Here is a 19,649-nt window from a genome sequence, read left to right on the forward strand (position 1 = left end):
GACGACCCTGTTCTGGTGCCAGAGCCACGGTGTGACAGCCACAGGGCTGGTCTTCAGCGCGGGAGCAGATCCGAGGGACAGAAACCTCTTTATTTGATGTCTGATTTCTTTGACAGAGCTGGCAAAAGGCACCGAGCTCCATCCTCACCGGCAGAGCCGCGGCGCCACTTTGAGCGCCCAGCCCTGCGCCAGGCGCGGTGTTCGTGGCGACGCCGTGTGGAACACGAACGTGCTGAAAGCCACGGGTGAGGAGCCCGCCGAGGGCGATGTCTTCTCCAGGAGCTTGGGCGTCCAGGCGAGGGCAGCATCCAGCCGGACACCCGGCCCGGACTGCTGGGAGCCGCCCGCAGCACTCGGGGTGATGTGGGAGGTGCTGCCTTCAGTACTTGCTCTCCCCCGTGGCCTGCCTGGTAGCCATGGCCGGGAGGAGCACCGTGGGGTGGATGGGTCTCAAGCTCTGCTCGGTCTCCTCCTCCTTCTCGTCCTCTTCAACCTCTTGCTTCACACCGGCGTCCCATCTGACGGTCACACCGGGGGCCAGCCGGACAGAGCCGAGTGGCTGAGGCAGGTGGCCGATGGGCTGGGAGGATCCGGGGGGAGGAACCTGGAGCTGTGTTCCCCTCGTAGGGACCGACCCCTGCGGCAGCCGCGAGCTGCCCCTCTCTGATCCCCGTCTGTGCCAGCGGGCACCATAGGGATGTGCCAGCGGCTTGTCCTTTGGGTCCAGCACCTCGACCTGCGGCCAGATCCAGTGCTCGGGCCGGCGTTGAAAGCCCAGCCTGGGGACCCCTGGAGTGGTGTTGAATCCCTTCTGCTTCGGCCTTGGCCACATCGTGGTCAGACTGGCACGGGAGGGAGATGGAAGTGGTGACACCTGGCTTCTGCCCCTTGCCATGCTTCTGCTCTTCACATGCCTGTGGGGTGACCACAGTGGATACCATCCCTGCTCTGGCTGCCCTGGGGATGGACAGGGGTCTGGTGGCCTGGCTGGGTGGAGGGGTCTGGGAGCTGGCTGAGGTAGCAAGGACAGAGCATCGGGAGGTTTTCCTTCAGGGGACCGAGGAGCAATGGCCACTTTGACTGGCAGCCCCTGTGGATGTGATGGACCTTGCACAGGGGGGGTGGCACTGGTGTTGGGGACCTGAATGGAACTTTGGGGTGACACAGGGTGAGCTTCAGTCTCAGCAACCACAGGGGGGTCCTGCCGTTCCTGTGCACCAGAGACCTGTCAGGGAGAGAGCAAAGGGGGTCACTGGAGTGGGCTGGGGGTGTTTGCCTCCTGGCCACCTTGGCACAGACCCTCTGGCTACCTCAGAGGGTGTGGGGGAGACAACTGTGCCTTGCCAGGGTCTGTGTGGCAGCATCCTGAGGACCTCCTGGATGAGACCAGGTCAGGGAACAGATATCTGCTGGGGCTACTCAGGACCATGGTGAGTTTGGGTCTGTCTCACCTCTCCTTCACCTGGGGACAGATGAGCGCGCTGGGTGGGAACGCAGCCCCGTGCCCAGGAGTCCGTGGTGGGGGGCTCAGGCTCCTCATCCTCCTGCCAAGTGCCATCTGCATCCTTGAGGTCCGAATCTCCCTCATCCCGTGCCAGGAAACGCCACTGGGCAATGTGCAGGATGGCATCCCGTGCCTGGGCCACCACGAAGGGCACGAGCTGCCAGCAGAGCCAGTGGTGAGACTTCCACCGTGCCCTGCTGGTGCCCTGCAGCCTTGTCCCTCTCCACACCATGGAACAGAGGCTGCGAGGGACCTGTGGGCACCGGGATCCCCCCGCAAGCAGGGTGTGGGTACCTCACCTGCTGAGCCACATCAGCTTTGAGGCACCCATCCATCACACGGTCCAAGAGCTCGGCAAGGGTATCTCCAACATCCCTGTCCCCCTGCTCAGCCTCCAGCAGGGACAGCCACTCGTCCTGGGGCAGCAGCCCGGACACCACGTCAGCATGGCTGGTGGCCACGACGGGCTGCTGGGGCTTGTCCACCCGTGACTTGGAGGTGGCTGCTCGCTCCCGGGGGATCATTTTCTGTAGGGACACACAACAGCAATGGCAGCTGGGGCAGACACAGCTTGGGAGCCACACCCCTGCCAGTACACCTCAGCAGCTCACCTCAGTACACCCCAATACATCCCAGCACACTCCAGCAGACCCCAGTATACCCCGGCACATCCCAGCGCGCCACAATTCACCCCAATACTCCCAACCCTCCCCAGCACAACCCAGTGCACACTCCTCACATCCCAGAGCATACTCAGCACACCCAGTGCACACTCATCACACCCCAGAGCACACTCAGCACATCCCAGCGCATACTCAGCACACCCAGCACACACCCAGCACTCCCCAGCACACCCAGCACACACTCAGCACATTCCAGAGCATACTCAGCACTCCCAGAGCACACTCAGCACACCCAGCACACACTCAGCACACCCAGTGCACACTCATCACACCCCAGAGCACACTCAGCACATCCCAGCGCATACTCAGCACACCCAGCACACACTCAGCACATCCCAGCACTCCCCAGCACACCCAGCACACACTCAGCACATTCCAGAGCATACTCAGCACTCCCAGAGCACACTCAGCACACCCAGCACACACTCAGCACACCCAGCGCACACTCCGCACGCCCAGCGCACACTCAGCACACCCCAGATCACACTCAGCACACCCCAACACCCGCCAGCACACCCCAGTACTGCAGAGGTCATCCCAGTGCTCCCCTGCACACCCCATATACCCATCCCAGCTCACCCCAGCCCGTTCCCCCCACCTCGCCCCTGCCCCCCGGATGGCGTCCCGGTCTCCATGACAACCCTGGCCCCGCCGCGCCGTGATGTCATCGCCGAGCGCCGGCGCTTACGTCATCGCCGAGCGACGCCGTCTCCATGGCTGCGGCCGACACAGAGTGAGGCGTGGGGGGGCGCCGGGGATGCTATTGGGGTCCCGGGAAGGGTATGAGGGTCCAGAGAGGGGTAAAAGGGAGCCCAGGACGGGTACGGTGGTCTGAAGAGGGGGCACAGGGTGGGGGATCCCCAGGGCTGGGTGGTCCTGGGGACAACAGGGTCCTGGAAGAGGGGATGGAGGTCCCGAGTGGTGCTTAAGCGTCCCGGGAGAGTGGACCGCGGGGAACCCCGGGACGGGGAGTCTCGGAGAAGCAGGGTCCCGGGAGGGGGTACGGGGGCCCAGGGGGGTTAAAGTGGTCTGAAGAGGGAGGGTACGAAGAATCCGGGGCGAGGGGAGAATCCAGGGGCGGGGGTTCCTGAGGATGGCGGGGGCCCGGGAGCGTTACGGGGGCCGTGGGAGGACTACAGGGAGCCCGGGAGGAGCGCAGGGGGGCTCCATTCATCACACCAGGGATGGGCCCGAAGGGTACGGGGAGTGTGGCGGGGCTCCAGCCTGCTGCTGGGATGTCGCGCCCCAACGCGGCTCGGCCCCTCGGAGCTGCCCGGTGCCGTTCCCCGCAGGATGTACCGGAAGGAGCCGAGCGTCCCGCTGCGGAGCAGCAGCGCCGCTCTGTACAACAACCTGAGCGTGCTGCGGGCGGGCGGCCGGCCGCTCACCTGCTTCGGGGCTGTGCACGGGCCCAGCCTCAGCCTGGTCACTGCCGACGGGCTCGGCTTCACCCACCGGCAGCTACCGGCCAAGGAGGCGGGCACGACCCTCAGCACCTCGCTCCTCACCCAGGTTAGGGGCTGTGGTGGGGCCATGGCCCCTTGTGGGTGGGAGAAAGGGCTCCTGGGGGGTGGTGGACGCTTCGCTGGGTAAGGAACTGGCTGATGGCTGGGGCCAGAGCGGTGGGAACTGGAGTTAAATGCAGTTGGTGGATGGGCACCAGTGGCATCAGGACTGGGGTCGGCTCTGTTCAGTCTCTGTGCATGGGGATCGAGGCACACCCTGTGTCAGTTCACAGACAACACAAAGCTGGGCAGGAGTGTTGGCCTGCTGGAGGTCTGGGATGCTCTGCTAGATCGATGGGATGAGATTCAACAAGACCAAGTGCTGGATCCTGCACTTGGGTCACAACAACCCCAGGAACACTCTAGACTTGGGGCAGAGTCACTGGAAAGTGCCCAGTGGAAAAGGACCTGGAAGCATTGCTTGACAGCAGCTGAACATGAGCCAGCATGTGCCCAGACAGCATCCTGGCTTGGATCAGCAATAGTGTGGCCAGCAGGACCAGGACAGGATTGTCCCCTTGTACTCAGCACTGGTGAGACCACACCTTGAATACTGAGTTCAGTTTGGGGCCTAGTTACAGGCAGGAGTAGAGGGAGAGAGCCTCCTGAGGAGACCTTGGAGAGATCTCCCGTAGCCTGTGACAGAAGCCAGAAACAAGCCTGTCCCAGGTGAGATGGTGGGGCTTGACCCATCTTTGGCCCCCTTCTAAGCTGCCATTCCTTCCAGGCTGCATGGTGTGTCCTGCCATCACGGGTCCTGCTGGTGCTGACCTCTCAGAAAGGGATCCAGGTGAGGAGGTTTCCGTGGAGGGTGGGAAGTGAGGTCGTGACTATGGGAGGATGAACTCACTGTGAGGACAGCTGGGGTCTGGGGGGACCTTTGAGGGGTCCTGCTGTGTACCCAGGGAGCTGCCACTCTCTGCTGTTGTGTCTGAAGCCATAAAAGAATCTTCCCCACCCTCTTGCCCCTCATGCTGCTGCTTTTCCTCCCCAGATGTACGAGTCTGATGGCTCCATCATGGTTTATTGGCACGCGCTGGACGTCGGAGAGCATCCTCCAGGTAAATTGGTGACACCAAGCTGAGTAGTGCAGGTGACACACCTGAGGGAGAGGATCCATCCAGAGGCACCTGGAGAGGTGGGACTGTATGATGAAGTTCTACAAAGCCAGGTGCAAGCTCCTGGCCCTGACCTGGGGCAGTGCCCAGTATCAACATAGATTGAGGATGAAGGGCTGGAGAGCAGCCCTGAGGAGAAGGACCTGGGGGTGCTGGTGGGTGCAAAGCTGGGCATGAGCTGGCACCGAGCACTCAGTCCAGACCAAACCATGTCCTGGGCTGATCCCAAGCACTGTGGGCAGCATTCTGTCCCTCTGCTCTGCTGAGACCCCACCTGCAGTGCTGAGGCCAGCTCTGGAGTCCTCAGCACAGACAGGGACCTGTTGGAGCAGGGCCAGAGGAGGCCACAGCAGTGCTGGGAGGGCTGGAAGCCCTCTGCTGTGAGGTCAGGCTGAGAGAGTTGGGGGTGCTCAGCCTGGAGAAGAGAAGGCTCCAGGGAGACCTTCTGCTGGTCTTTCAGTAAAGGGGCCTTTAAGAAAGCTGGAGACAGACTAGGAGGGTCTGTAATGATGGGACAAGTGGTGATGGTTTGAAACCAAAAGAGAGAGATCTAGACAAGAGAAAAGGGAGGAAGGCTTACAGTGAGGGTGGTGAGACATTGGCCCAGGATTCCCAAAGAAGTGATAGATGCCTCATGCCTGGAACCATTCCAGGTCAAGTTGTTTGGGACTCTGAGCAACCTGCCCCAGTTGCAGATGTCCCTGCTGACTGCAGGGAGGTTGAACTAGATTATATTTAAAGGTCCCTTCCAACCCAAAGCATTCCCTGACTCCATGATTCCTGTAGTGCAGCCTGGTCCTTCCTGGCCTGGATCTCCCCCAAGCAGCCTCGCTCCCAGACCCAGCTGGGACCAAGCCAGGACAGAGCAGCTTAGCAGAAGGATCTGGAAAAAGTCTCTGCATCTTACTGCCTCTTCTGTCCTGGTGTCATGGGGCCCCAGGGAGGCTGGGAAGGGGCAGAGCAAGGGCCCAGCATGGCAGGGACAGCGCTCTCCCCGAAGACAAAGCCAGGCCGGGCTCCCGGTGCCTCGCACCAGGGCGCTGCCCTCCCGCTTGCTGGGAACTGCCTCAGGTCAGGACCTGCTCTGGTTTCCTTTCAGCACAAGCAGTGTTTGCTCGAGGGATCTCTGCAGCTGGAGGACACTTCATCTGCGTGGGTGAGCTGGGAAGGGAAGAGGGGGCGAGGGGGGCCCCAGGGAAATTGTGGGGCCAGCTGAGGGAAACGCTGAAGTTCACCAAGGGCAAGTGCAGGGTCCTGTGCCTGGGGAGGAACAACCTCCTGCACCAGGACAGGTGAGGGGTGACCTGCTGGAAAGCTGCTCTGCAGCTTAGGACCTGGGAGTGCAGGGGGACAAGAAGCTCACTATGAGGCAGCAATGTGCCCTTGTGACCAAGAAGGCAAATGGTCTCCTGGGGTACGTGAAGAGGAATGTGACCAGCAGGTCAAGGGAGATTCTCCTGCCCCTCTATTCCACACTAGGGAGGCCACAGCTGGAGTCCAGTTCTGGGCTCTCCTATTCAAGAGGGAAACAGAACTACTGGAGAGAGTCCAGCAGAGGTTGGATGCTGAGGGGCCTGGAGCATCCCTGTGAGGAGCTGAGAGCCCTGGGGGTGTGGAGCCTGGAGATGAGCAGCTCCAGAGGGGAGCTGTGATACTGTGAGCTGAGCAATGGTCAGCAAGAGCTGAAGGGCAGGGGGCAAGAGGCCGGGGCCAGACTCTTCTCAGTGGTGCCCAGGGACAGGACAAGGGGCAGTGGGCACAAACTGCAACCTAGGAGGTTCCATCTGAACAGGAGGAGAAAATTCTTTGCTGTGAGACTGCAGGAGCCCTGTCTCAGGCTGCCCAGAGAGGTTGTGGAGTCTCACTCTGGAGAGATTCCAAACCCTCCTGGACATTGTGATCCTGAGCAGCCTGCTCTGGGTGACTCAGCTTTAGCAGGGGGCTTGGACTAGACAATCCCCAGAGGTCCCTTCTAACCCTACCATGCTGGGATTCTGTGAGGGGGCTGGGGTTGGCCTTGGAGCTGTTGTGGGCTGACAAGAGGGCAGCTTGGCAAGCAGCATCTATGAGGAGCAGCCCCACAGGACCAGAGGGTCTCGGGGGAAGCAAGGTGCCCTTCTGGGGCTTCATCCCCAGGATGTGAGGTGGGATGAGCCCCTCCACGCTGATCCCTGCTCTGTCCTGTCTGCAGGGACCTCCTCTGGGTCGGTGCTCGTGTTTGACATCCCCCCAAAAGGGACAAACGTCACAGTGAGCGAGGTCCTGGAGGAGCACCGCGACGCCATCACCGACATCGCCTCGGAGCTGGGCCAGGCTCCGGTATGCGGCAAGTTGGGGCCGTTGGCTGGGGGAGCTGGTGGGGTCCATGGTGCCAGAGGGGTGGCAGTGAGGACATCAGCCATCCCCTCAGCAGTCTTGGAGACACCAGCTGCAGGAGCTGAGGTTCACCCAGTCCCCAGGTGCGGCGAGCTGTTCCTGGGGTGCAGCTCCTTGCCCTGGTCCGAGCTCACAGACCAGCCCAAGCTGTCCTCATCCCATCGGTGTCCAGCTGGTCTCTGCCTTCTTCCCCCTTTGGTCCCCACTAGCCCTGGAAACCTAAATGCTCAAGGAGAGGAGCAGCAAGGGTGGGGAAAGACCTGATCCTCACACACACAGAGCAAGGCTCATTGCTGGCCCAGAGCATCCCATGATCCATCAGGATGTGTCCCAGGGCTGTGGAACAAAAGCAAATGAGCAAAACTGGCTGTGAATAATCAAAATTAACTAAAAGCTCCTGTGAGTTACTGCAGCAGCCCCTGAGAGAAGGGCACAGGATGTGTCCTGCCTCTGCCTCTAGGGCCATGCTGGGACACTGGGACAGGTTCCTGGACTGGGCTTCCTGCAGCTCAGCTCCTTCTGGCTGACATCTCTGCATGGAATTAGGGAATCATTTTGGTTGGAAGAGACCTTTAAGATCACTGATTCCAGCCCTTGAGCCAGCACTGCCAGGTCACCACTAAGCCATGACCCTCAGCACCACATCTCCACGGCTTTGAAACCCCTCCAGGGATGGGGACTCCATCACTGGGCAGCCTGGGCCAGCCCTTGACAACTCTTTTGGGGAAGAAGTTGTTCCTTATGTCCAATCTAAGAGTGCAGATGCACTGCCTGGCTCCTCATTATTGGCTGCCCCCTTCCCAACCAGGACACCTTCCCTAATTAGTCACATGAATGTTCCCTGGGCTGGGGCTTCCCCTGCATTAACTGATTCCAAATCAGCCTGGGTGGGGGTGGCTTCTGCAGAACCCACTCTGGTCCCTGCCCCTGCCTGTGCTGACTCCTCTGACACCTCTCTGGACTTTGCTCTGTGGTTGAGGCAAGAGACAGACCCCAGTGTGCAGTCCCAGGTGCTGGGGGGTGAGGAGTGTCAAGTTTGGGCATGGAGGGAGGGCACACAGGGATTGTCCCTAAAATTCCTGCTGGGTGGAATTAACACTGCCCAAGGAGGATGTGCCTGAGCTGCGGTGCCCACGGGAGCCAGGCAGGCCCCCCTCGCTCACCAAAGCCATCAGCACTCCGTGACCTGTTAAACTTTAAGCTTGTTCTGCTGTTGGCTCTGGCTCTGCTCTGTAGCAGCTTCTGCGGTGCAGGGAACTGGAGCAACCAGAACTTTCTGCCAGTGTCAGAGCCAACTTGACCCCACCTCTGCTTCACAGGCTGGAGCTGGCGATGTGGTGACTGCTGATGACGCTGGCACCCTCTGTGTCTGGAGCTCTGGGGAGGAGTTCACCTTGCTCAGCAAGATCCTGGCCTTTGGGTGAGCCCATGGGTAGGAGGGAGCCACATGGTGGGGATCTCCTTGGCACCTGGTGTTGGACATCCTTGGCCAAACTGTGCCAGTGTCTGGTGAGGAGTGGGAGGACACCCAGCATCAGCCCCCAGCACACGGGTCTGGGGCTGGCAGGGGAGGAGGTGTAGCACATGTGCCTGTGCTACAGGCCTGGGGCAGTGTGGCTGACAAGCTGTCTGGCAGAAAGGGACCTGGGGGTTCTAATGGGCAAGCAGATGAATAGGAGCCAGTAGTGTGCCCAGGTGGCCAAGAAAGCCAAAGGCATCCTGGCTTGTGTCAGAAATGCTGTGTCCAGCAGGAGCAGGGAGGGGATTGTGCCCTTGTACTCAGCTCTGGTGAGGCCACACCTTGAATATTGTGTCCAGCTTTGGGCACCTCAATACGAGAGAGATGTGGAGGTGCTGGAGCCAGGGCAGAGGAGGGCAAGGAAGCTGGGAAGGGTTCTTCCCCAGCCTGACTGTTTCTGTGATTCTGTGCCCCCCCTGCCCAGCTGCTCCTGCTCCTCTGTGAAGCTGTGGCAGGGGATCGTGGCTGCGGGCTACGGGAACGGGCAGATCCGGCTGTACGAGGCAGCCAGCGGCGTCCTGCGCGCAGAGGTCAACGCTCACGCCCGCTGGATCTACGCCCTGGACCTGGCACCACAGACAGGAAAGGTAGGCCTGGCTGTGCCATGGCTCCGTGGCACGTGTGCCACATCCTCCTCCTGCATCCCACCCCGCATCCCACCAGCCCCAGCTTGGCAAGGGGCTGCTCGCTTGCCGCAGCACGTGGCACTGCCACCTCTGTGCCGTCCCTCTGGTGCCCACAGCTGCTGCCCCTTCCTGTTGCAGCTGCTGTCGGGTGCAGAGGACTCCTTTGTTCATGTCTGGAAGCTCAGCAGGAACCCAGACACTGATGATGTCGAGGTGAGTCTGGGTGGTGGCAGCCCTCAGTGCGGAGCACGTGGCGCGTTCGTGGCACACGAAGATGTTGTGGGGCTGTGGTGCCACTGCTACTCTGTCCAAGCAGCGGTGGTTCTTGTGCCAGTGCTGGTTTTCCTTCCCCTGTGATGGCCACACCTCAAATACTGGGTTCAGTTTTGAGCCCCTCACTCCAAGATGGACATAGAAGTGCTGGGGTGTGTCCAAAGAAAGAAAATGAAGCTGGGGAAGGGTCTAGAGCACAAATCTTGTGAGGAGCAGCTGAGGGAGCTGGGGTTGTTTAGTCTGGAGAAAAGGAGGCTGAGAGGAGACCTTCTGGCTCTCTACAGCTCCCTGAAAGGAAGTGGGAGCTGGCTGGGGGTTGGTCTCTTCTCTCAAGGAACAAGTGATAGGACAAGAGGGAATGGCCTTAAGTTGTGCCAGGGGAAATTTAGGTTGGACATGAGGCACAATTTCTTCCCCTTGAGCGCTGTCAAAGCCTGGCCCAGGCTGCCCAGGAACGGAATCTCCATCCCTGGAGAGGTTTCAAAGCTGTGGGGATGTGGTGATGAGGGCCATGGCTTCGTGGTGCCCTGGCAGTGCTGGGTTAAGGGTTGGACTTGATCTTAAAGATCTTTTCCAGCCAAAATGATTCCATGATTCTATGCCATGACCCCATGGCATGGCAAGCCCACTGACCCAGCCACAGTGCCTGTCCATTGCCACACGGTGATGCCCCCGCAGGCAGGCAGGGGCCTGGCACCTGGCTGTGGTGGGTTCTGCTCTTCCTAGCCACTGCCACCGGCTGCCTCTGCCCTGCTGCAGATCGAGCACTGCCACGCCGAGTGTGTGACCGACACCCAGGTGTGTGGTGCCCGCTTCTGTGACCCCGAGGGGCTCTCCTTCGCCGTCACCGGCTACGACCTGAGCGAGATCTTCCGCTACGGCCGGGCGTAGGCTGCCGGCGGGCACGGCACAGGGACACCCAGCAGGCAACGGCGGCACCTGGGGCTGTCGGCACCGTGAGCAAGGAGGGGGTCCCGCACCCACCCCCCGGCTTCTGCTCCGTGGCGCCCGGGGTGGAAATCTGCACGACAGCAGAGCTGAGCCAGGATCTCCCTCGCTCCCACGCCACACCTGCCCTCTGTGTGCTGTGTCCACACGGGGAGCGTGGCCTTGGAGCCGCTCCACTGCTCGGGACCCCAGGAGAGCTGGGAAGGGCCCCTCCGGCCCTCCCCGGAGGGCAGGCGGTGTTGGCAGCAGGGCTGGGAGCAGAAGCAGCTCCTCTCTTCCCAGCCTGATTCAGACGGGAGTGGGTCCAGGTCAAACCTGTGTTACACGCTGCTCCGGCCCGCAGAGCCTCGGGAGCCGGTCCCAGCCGGGGCGGTGCCGGCGTCTCCTGGGTGCAGCACCCGTGGGAGCACCCAGCCCCAAGGCGACACTTACCTGGGAGGAGGAGGAAGAGAGGAGCCTCTTCTCCTCCTCAGGGAGCTGTGGGGACATGTGGGTTCCCATGCTGGGACTTTCCAAGCCCAGGGCTGCCGGCCAGATGTGCGAGGCCACAGCTGCGCTCAGGGCTGGAAAAGGCAGAGGCAGCTGCCAGGAGCTTTCCAGGAGCACCCCCGTGGCTCCCTGCCATGTCCTGTCCCCTCACCCCATCCCCCTGTTCTTGCCCTGTGTTCCTCCTAAGCTGGCTTTGACCCAGACCTGGAATTGGGGACTGGGGGGCAGTCACTGCACCCAGACACCCCCCAGGCTCTGCCCCAGCCCCTTCCCTGGGGGATTGCCCTGCCCAGCCCTCCTGTCCCTGCTGATGGGACACCAGAGACGAGCTTGGCCTGCAGCTCCACTCCCAGGGCCCTACAGGGATGGGGAGGGACAATGACACAGGGGGCCCCCTAACCCGGTGCTGTGGGTTGAACTCAGCCTACTTCAGGCCCTGGGATGGGGGTAGAGCTCCCAGCCCCTCCTGCTATGCTGCAGTGAGAGCTGTGGCCAGGGATCTGACCTGCCCCGATGCTGCCCGACCCCAAACTATGGGGACACAGACCCCTCCCCATGCACCCCAGATATCCCCCCAACCCTGTGTGCCCCAGTCATGTCCCTGCCCCAAACACCCCCATCTATCAGCTATACCCCCACACTCCTGTTCCTCACCCCCTTCCATGTGATGTGTAACCTCCTCCCTCCCCCCTCATGATAAATGCACCTGAATAAAGCCTCCTGCCTGGCACTCCTTTGTGGGGGTGTGTCTGGGGTGCCACTCTGTGTGTGACAGCCAAGAACCCCAGGGTGGGGGACGCTGGGGGTGGGGGCAGCAGTCAGAGCAGAGCCCAGTCCCATTACAAAAGGCTTTATTAAAGGTTAAAACAGCCGCTGCTGAGGCATGGGCAGCCCCGCTCACAGTGCTGGGGGGCCCTGGGAGGGGGGCCCGAGGGCCGGTGTGCTCATGGGGTGGGGGTAAAAAAGTGTAAAAACGGTTGTGCAGTTCAGCCTGGAGAGCCCAGGCTGGGGACAGTGACCCCCACGCTGCCAGGGTGACACAGCCCACGTGTGGCACAGCGGGGGCACGTCCAAGGCACGGAGATGAGCTGGGAGGGGGGGCACAGGCTGCCCACCCCCCCAGCAAAAGCAGCCCTTATAACCACACAAGCACCCAGGGACTCCCATGCCCACCCCCCAACCCCACTCACAGCTTGGCCCCCCCATTGCCTCTGGCAGGGGGAAAATACAGCACCAGAAAGCCCTGTCCGGGGAGCACCCGGCATGGAGCGGGGACCGGGAGGGGAGGAGGAGGCTGGCAGAGTGCCCCCCCCTGCCCAGCCCCACAATACTGCTCGGTCAGAGGTAGCACCAGCGTTGACCAGGGTGGAGGGAGCCCTGCTGGCATGGCACAGCTTGGCAAGGCTGAGACAGGTTGGCACAGCACAGCATGGCTGGCACAGCTTGGCACAGCTCGGCATGGCCTGCAGAGCTCAGCACGACTCAGTCTGGCCGGTACAGCTTGGCATGGCTGGTACAGATTAGTATAGCTGGCATGGCTTGGCATGGCTGGCACAGATTGGTACAGCTGACACAGACTGGCATGGCCAGCATAGCTCAGCACAGCTTGGCAAGGCTGGCACAGCTTGGCGTGGCTGGCACAGCTGGGCACGGCCAGCAGAGCTTGGCGTGGCCGGCATGGCTGGGCACAGCTTGGTGTGGCTGGCACAGCTTGGCATGGCTGGCACGGCTCAGCACAGCTCGGCCACGCTCCCGTGCCGGTGAAAGGCACGGAGGGACAGGGAGGGGGAGGATGAGCCACGACCCAGCAAGCGCCTGTAAACAGCCGGGACGGGGGGCACCGGGGGGTACCAGCTGCCCTCTGGGGCGTGGGGCCGAGCGGGCATGCACATTCCCCCCCAGTCCCATCCGTGCCCCCCTGCCCGGCTCAGGAGACGTGGGGCGAGGGTCTCCAGAAGCACCACTTGCTGCGGGGGTGCTGCTTGCGCTGGAGCTGCTCCTCCCTCTCCCGCTCCTTCTGCGAGCGCAGGTACAGGTCCTCCTCCTTCAGGTACCACACCGGCGGCCACCGGTGCCGCTCGAAGTGCGCCCGGTTCTCTGCGGGTATGGCACCGGGGGGCGTCAGGCCGCAGCCTGGCACCCCCCACACCGCTCCCCCCGGCCCTGCCTGCGCCGTACCTGGGGACATGAACTTCATCTCGCGGGGGAAGCGGCGGCAGACGTCGTTGTAGTTGGTGCAGATGTAGTGCAGGCACCAGGCGGCCAGCTGCTGGGCGTTGTGGAACTGCGGGCACAGCGCGGCAGGCGTGGCACGGCGGGCACCACGGCAGCATCCACCCGGACTGCAGGGCTCGCGCCACGGTCACCCCCCTCCCACACAAGCGTTTGGGTCCCCTCAAGCCACCGGGCTCGAGCCATGGCCACCCCAACCCACCACCACCCGCCCCTGAGGGATTTGGGTCTCATCCAGAGGTCTCACACTGTGACCAACCCTCCCTACCACCTGCACCCTGGGATTCGGGTCCCCCCGAGCCACAGATCTCATGCCATAGCCACCCAACCCCATACCTGAGTCATCTCCAGGTAGATGATGACCTGCTCATCGATCTCCACATGCTGCATGAAGGCTCTCAGCAGCTCATCCACTGCGTATTGCTCTGGGGGTGGAGTGCGATGGGAGGTGTCAGCAGCAGGAGGGGGTCACACTCACCAGGGACGTGTGCCCCAGCAGCCAGGCTGTGCCCCAGGGCTGAGCCAGGCTCATCCCACTCTTACATAAGGCCTCCATTAATGACAGGCTGGGGACACATCGATCTCTGTCCCCGTGGCAGTGTCATTGCATTGGCAGGTGACGTCAGTTATGGGGGGGACCAGGGCTGGGGGATGATGTCTGGGGGGGGTCTCACCTGTGAGCGCCTGCAGCCGGGGCAGGCAGAGACGGTTGGTGAGGATGAGGAGCTCCATGGCATCCAGGTCAGGCGTGGGGGTGAAGACGCCGGTGTAGAGGAAGTCAAGGACAGCGCGCAGGCAGGCACAGTTGGTGCCAGGCAGGGAGACCTGCAGGACAGGAGGTCTGGGGGCAAGGGCTGGCAAACAGAGGGCCCCTGTCCTGCCAGCAGCCTCGTGGCAGAGCTGGTGGGGTCACCCCTCCTGCCATGGCCCCCATCCCCTCACCTCAGCAGCATAGCTCTCCCGGAACGACCCCCGGAACATGGCCATCATCCAGTCGCAGCCCGCGATGAGCAGCGGCTTGTGCGCCGGCACCGCTCCATCGTCCACGCAGAACACCACATCTGGGGTGGCATGGGGCCAGCCTCAGCGTGGGGACAGTCACCACCCAGCCACCCCAGCCCTGGCCACAGGCACAGCTGCCCCCTGGACGTCCCAGACACAGGGCAGTCGCCCCTTGGTCACCCCAGCCCCTACCACGGGGATTGTTGCCCCTCAGCCACCCCTGTCACAGGGACAGTTGCCCCTTGGCCACCCCAGTCCCTACCACAGAGACAGGCACCCCTCAGCCTCCCCAGGTCCTCCCATGGCTGAGCCAGCGCAGAGAGTGTGCCAGGGACAGGGACAACACAGAGAGGCTCTGGAACCCAAACTACAATGAACAGAGCAGAAGGAGAGGGATCAGGGTGGCCAGGTCCATGGAGATCACCACAGATGGAGGGGAAGAAGCTGAGTGATGTTCCCAGGCAAGGCAGCTTCCCCCCAGACCGTCTCTCTGTCCCCCAGCTCACCCCTGGAACCCCCATACCTGCAAAGACTCCTTTCCCCAGGCACTCCTTGATGCGGTTGGCGCGGCGGACGTGGAAGGCCTTGGTGATCTCCTGGTTCATGAAGCTCTCCTTGTTGAGCACGTTGGCCACCATCATGCGCAGGTCGAAGACCTCCAGCAGCTCGGCAATGGTGGCCACCTGCATCAGGTCACCTCGGGCTTGGTCCAGCCGCCCGGTGTAGAGGTACTCGAGGACGGCGCGGAAGGGCTCGGCCTGTACCCGCTGGTCCATGTGCACCACCGCCATCTGCTTCTCCCGCCCTGTCACCGGGTCCGCCACCGGCTCCCAGCACATGCTGACGAAGCCCCGGCCCCAGGAGGACAGGTCCCTGCTCCCGGCGTCGCCGGGCGCCGCGCCGTCCCCCACCGCCAGGCGCAGAGCGTCGTCGCTCTGCGAAGTCCTCAGTGGGGCGCGCGCCCCGTCGGCCAGAGCCCCCCGCTCCCCATCCAGGCTCTTGGTGCGGGCTGCCGGCTCCTTGGCCGCCCCACCCTGCGGCCCCTCCAGAGTGAAGAGGTCGTAGAACTTGGAGCAGGAGGTGGCCAGGTAGACGCGGTGGGCAAAGACCTGCTGGCCGCCGTGCAGCTGGAAGACGACGTCGGCACAGAGCGGGGTGTGGAAGAGGGCGGCGGGGCCCCAGGTGCGGCCAGAGGGGGGATCGGGGACCTGGATGACAGGTGGGGGAGGCTTGGGGGGTCGGAAGGGAGCCTGCAGCAGTGGGCGCTGCATCTTCTTCAGGTGGGACTTCCAGAACTGGAGGTGGCGGCGGGAGATGAGGGCAGCTCGGATGGCGTTGTCAAAGACATCCTTGATGCCAAACTGGGCCACCACGCTGGTCTCGTAGTAGGGCACCCCCAGCTCCTTGGCCACCTCATGGCCACGCTCTGGGGGTAGGATGTCAGTGGGCTTGATGGGCCTGGGAAGGGACAGAGCGGCAACACGTCACCATGCGTGCCGAGGGGCCGGGGCCCACCTCCCCCACCCAGCACCGTGGCATTACTTGGCCAAGGGACGCCGGGCGCGGTTGACGGCATCCAGGTCAGCGTAGCGCAGGTCCAGCTGGCACCCCACCAGCACGATGGGCGTGCGGGGGCAGAAGTGCTTGATCTCGGGGTACCACATCGTCTTCACGTGCCGCAGGGAGTTGGGGTTGGCCAGCGAGAAGCAGAGCACCACCACGTCCGACCTGAGGCCAGGAGGAGGAGGAGGGTGAGGGCAGCCACGCCCTGGTGCAGCCCTGCTGTCACCCTGCACCCCCCTGCCACAGCACCGGGGGTCACATCCTTGTGCAGGGGCACCTGTCACTGCCCACGAGTCTGGGGCCTGCCACCTGCCCCCAAGAGCCACCAGGACTGAGGAGGGAGCCCGAGGTCACCTGGCTCTGAATCCTCACAGTTGGCAAACCAAGGGCTGCCCATCTCAAACATAGCACAGGGCTGGCAAAGCGTGGCACAGGACCAGCACTGCATAGCACAGGGCTGGCAGAGCACAGGACCAGCATGGCATGGCACAAGGCTGGCATGGCACAGGACTGGCACAGTATGGCACAGTTCTGGTACAGCATTTCCTGCCCCATAAACAGCCAGCACAGAACCACAGCAGCACTTGAGCACAAGCGAGTGCACAACGGTGCCCACAGGGAGCGGTCAGGTGAGTGCCAAAGCATGTGCCAGCCTCCAGCACATGCACAGCTGCAGGGATCTACCCTGATCATCCAACCTGAGCCCTGTCCCTACACCCAGCGCGACGCTGCAATGCTGTCACCACCGTCCCAGCCCTGCCAGCAGCTTCCCAGGACAAGGTGACAGGGGATGTACAGGAGGTGCCAAGGTACCCAGGTGCCTGCAGCCCCTGGGGCCTTATAAGGCAGGCTGGGGGGCAGGCACGTGGCCCCAGTCCCGGTTTGTTTTTAGTCTGTGCCTCGCCGAGACGTGACCAAGAGCCGCGTTTGGAGCCGGGCCCATGACACGGACCAAGATAGAAGCCACCGGCCGCCTCCCGCGGGCCCCCGGCCAGCACGGGAGCCGGCGCTCACTCGCAGGCGATACCGATCTGCGCCGGGACTTGGCACCCGGCACCCCGCGGGGTCAGAGCCGGTAGCAACAAGCGCTGCGGACACCTCGGGATGAGGGAATCCCCCACGTCCCCCCACCCTGGAGGGCCACCCTAGCCCTCCACCGCTGGCCCCGGTCCGTGCGGAGAGGAGATTAGAGTGTACCGAGCCGCGCTGGCACAGTGCGGCGGGCGATAAGAGCCTGGACGTGCCAGCGGCCACGGGAACCAGGGGGTGTTTACAGCCTGGGAGCACGGGGCGGGGGGGGGGGGCAGTGACCGCTTGGCCACAGCCTGGGGACACCTCCCGCTGCTGCCCAAGCTGGGGCCATGGTAGCCACAGTACCCCCAGGCAGAAGGTGGACATTTCTGGGCCTTCTGGGGTGCTAGAGCTGATCTCTGGGGGCTGGCAACAGCCCAAGGGGCCCCTTCAGCCTCACGTGTCCCCCCCAGGTGGGCAGGGCCAGGGAGTCATGTTGCCAGTCGTGGGTGGGGGTGACGGTGGAGGAGCCCAGAGTACTGGTGGCAGGGCTCGGGATGCTGGGGTTGGGACAGGTGCCGGTGGCAGGGTTTGGGTGATGGTGGCAGGGCTTGGGGTGCCAGTTACGGGTGATACTACCGGCAGAATTTTGAGTGCTAGTGGTGGGTGGGTGTGCCAGGGGTGGGGTTGGGGTGCTGGTGGCTCAGTGTGCCAGTGGCACATGGGGGTGCCAGTGGTGGGGCTCGGTGTGCCAGTGATGGATGGGGGTGCCAGCAGCAGGTTGGAGTGCTGGTGGCAGGGCTAAGGGTGCTGTAGGTGGGTTGGGGTGCTGATGGCAGGTTGAGGTGCTGATGTCAGGGCTCAGGGTGCCAATGGTTGATTGGGTGCCAATGTTAGGTCTCGGGGCTCCAGTGCTCCCACCTGCCATAGGCAAAGCGTCGGTCCTTGTGGTGGTCCCCAAAGGTGTCCCAGAGACGCAGGGAGACGCTGACCTCGTCCACCACATCCCGGGAGCGCTCCAGCACCTATCGGGACAGGGAAAGCCGCCGTCACGGCCCCAGGTCTAGCCCCCCTTGTTCCCCCCCGGTGCCCCTGATACTCGGTACCTCCTGGCAGACGCGGTACTGGTCGATGGCCCAGACGGTGGGGACGTGGGTGGCCAGGAGCTGGTACTGGCTGAGCGTGGCGTTGCAGGCGCGGGCGCAGATCAGCCGCGTCTTGCCCACCGCATTGTCGCCCACCACCACGCACTTGATGGTCTCGACGTTGGGGCGCTCGTAGTCCACGTCCAGGTCCATGGGCACCGGGGGGAGGCACCGGACACTGGGGGGGACACCGGGAGGCACCAGGGGGGGGGACGCAGCGGCCCCGGCCCCGCACGGAGCGGCCGCGCTCAGCGCCGCCCCCCGCCCATGCCCGCGCCGCCGCCCGGGCCCGTTAGCCCGCCCGCCCCGCTTCTCCCAGCCAATCCGAGCTCTCCCTGCCGCGTCGCCCCGCCCCTCTGCCCCCGCCCCGCTGGCTTCACCAATCGCGATCGAACCGCCCCTCCTCGCCCCTCCCCGCCGCCGCCAATCCGCGCCCGCCCCGCCCGCGCGCGGACAAAGGAGAGCCGCCAGGGGGCGCCCCGGCCACGTGACTGCCCCTCGCGGGAGGGGGCGGGCCCAACGGGACACACCCCTCAGCACGCGCCCCGCCTTCCGGCGGCAGGGCGGCTGCGGAGGGGGCACAGGAACGGCAGGAACGGCGGGACCGGCAGGAGCGGCGACAGCGGCGATACTAGCGACAGCAGTGGCACCAGCAGCACCAGTGACACTTGCACCGGTGACACCAGCAGCACCGGTGACACCAGTGACACCAGCAGCACCAGCGACACCGGTGACACCAGCGACACCAGCAGCACCGGTGACACCAGCGACACCAGCAGCACCAGTGACACTTGCACCGGTGACACCAGCAGCACCGGTGACACCAGTGACACCAGCAGCACCAGCGACACCGGTGACACCAGCGACACCAGCAGCACCGGTGACACCAGCGACACCAGCAGCACCGGTGACACCAGTGACACCAGCGACACCAGCAGCACCAGTGACACTTGCACCAATGACACCAGCAGCACTAGTGACACCAGTGACACTTGCACCGGTGACACCAGTGGCACCAGTGACACTGACAGCACCAGTGACACCAGTGACACTTGCACCAATGACACCAGCAGCACTAGTGACACCAGTGACACCAGTGACACTTGCACCAGTGGCACCAGTGACACCAGTGGCACCAGTGGCACCAGTGACACCGGCAGCACCAGTGACACCAGTAACACCAGTGCCAGCAGTGACACCAGTAATACCAGTGACATTAGTGAACGCAGCGGTACCGATGACAGCTGCGACAGCTGCGACACCCCAGCAGCACCAGTAACACCAGTTACACCAGTAACACCGGTGACGCTGTTCCTCACCGCAGACCGCACGACCGCCCACTTCTCACCGGTGACGCCGGTCGCACCACTTCTCGCCAGTATGAACTACCAGTACGAGCATGCATGAGTGGAACCAGTGATATCAGAGCGTCCCAGTACAAACCCGCACTCCAGTAACACCACGCGGGGCGCAAGCATTGCCACTGGGCACAGACAGTGGGCTGGGGGTGTCCGTGGGCAGAGGGGCCCGGGGACACCTCCAGCCCAAAGTCCCATTTTAAGGCATTTTAAGGTCTGAACCTACATCCCGGACAAGGACCCTTCCCCAGTACCGGTTGCTCTCGGCTCCGCCCGGCCCCGCCCGGTGCAGCCGGT

At 63.3% G+C, this 19,649-nt stretch overlaps 3 protein-coding genes across 3 annotated transcripts; 1 reads left to right on the top strand and 2 right to left on the bottom strand.

The window, feature by feature from the left end:
• Positions 1-371: 371 nt before the first annotated feature.
• On the bottom strand, positions 372-2,062 carry C23H2orf81 (chromosome 23 C2orf81 homolog). Its single transcript, XM_054172107.1, has 3 exons — positions 1,804-2,062; positions 1,452-1,661; positions 372-736 (listed from the first exon to the last, which is right to left on the bottom strand). Exons 1-3 carry the CDS (start codon positions 2,026-2,028, stop codon positions 380-382), a joined length of 792 nt encoding a protein of 263 aa, XP_054028082.1. The 5' UTR covers positions 2,029-2,062; the 3' UTR covers positions 372-379.
• Positions 2,063-2,873: 811 nt separating this feature from the next.
• Positions 2,874-11,671, top strand: WDR54 (WD repeat domain 54). Its single transcript, XM_054172184.1, has 10 exons — positions 2,874-2,920; positions 3,480-3,699; positions 4,420-4,482; positions 4,687-4,753; positions 5,910-5,966; positions 7,002-7,129; positions 8,506-8,606; positions 9,130-9,292; positions 9,470-9,544; positions 10,364-11,671. Exons 1-10 carry the CDS (start codon positions 2,901-2,903, stop codon positions 10,493-10,495), a joined length of 1,026 nt encoding a protein of 341 aa, XP_054028159.1. The 5' UTR covers positions 2,874-2,900; the 3' UTR covers positions 10,496-11,671.
• A 204-nt stretch (positions 11,672-11,875) lies between these two features.
• Positions 11,876-18,263, bottom strand: LOC104308856 (rho-related BTB domain-containing protein 2). Its single transcript, XM_054172287.1, has 9 exons — positions 17,956-18,263; positions 17,771-17,874; positions 15,818-16,003; positions 14,799-15,733; positions 14,216-14,334; positions 13,948-14,098; positions 13,610-13,698; positions 13,220-13,325; positions 11,876-13,138 (listed from the first exon to the last, which is right to left on the bottom strand). Exons 1-9 carry the CDS (start codon positions 18,145-18,147, stop codon positions 12,969-12,971), a joined length of 2,052 nt encoding a protein of 683 aa, XP_054028262.1. The 5' UTR covers positions 18,148-18,263; the 3' UTR covers positions 11,876-12,968.
• Between the last annotated feature and the right edge of the window lie 1,386 nt (positions 18,264-19,649).

The sequence above is a fragment of the Dryobates pubescens genome, chromosome 23 (assembly GCF_014839835.1).
Source record: "Dryobates pubescens isolate bDryPub1 chromosome 23, bDryPub1.pri, whole genome shotgun sequence".
Classification (NCBI taxonomy): domain Eukaryota; kingdom Metazoa; phylum Chordata; class Aves; order Piciformes; family Picidae; genus Dryobates; species Dryobates pubescens.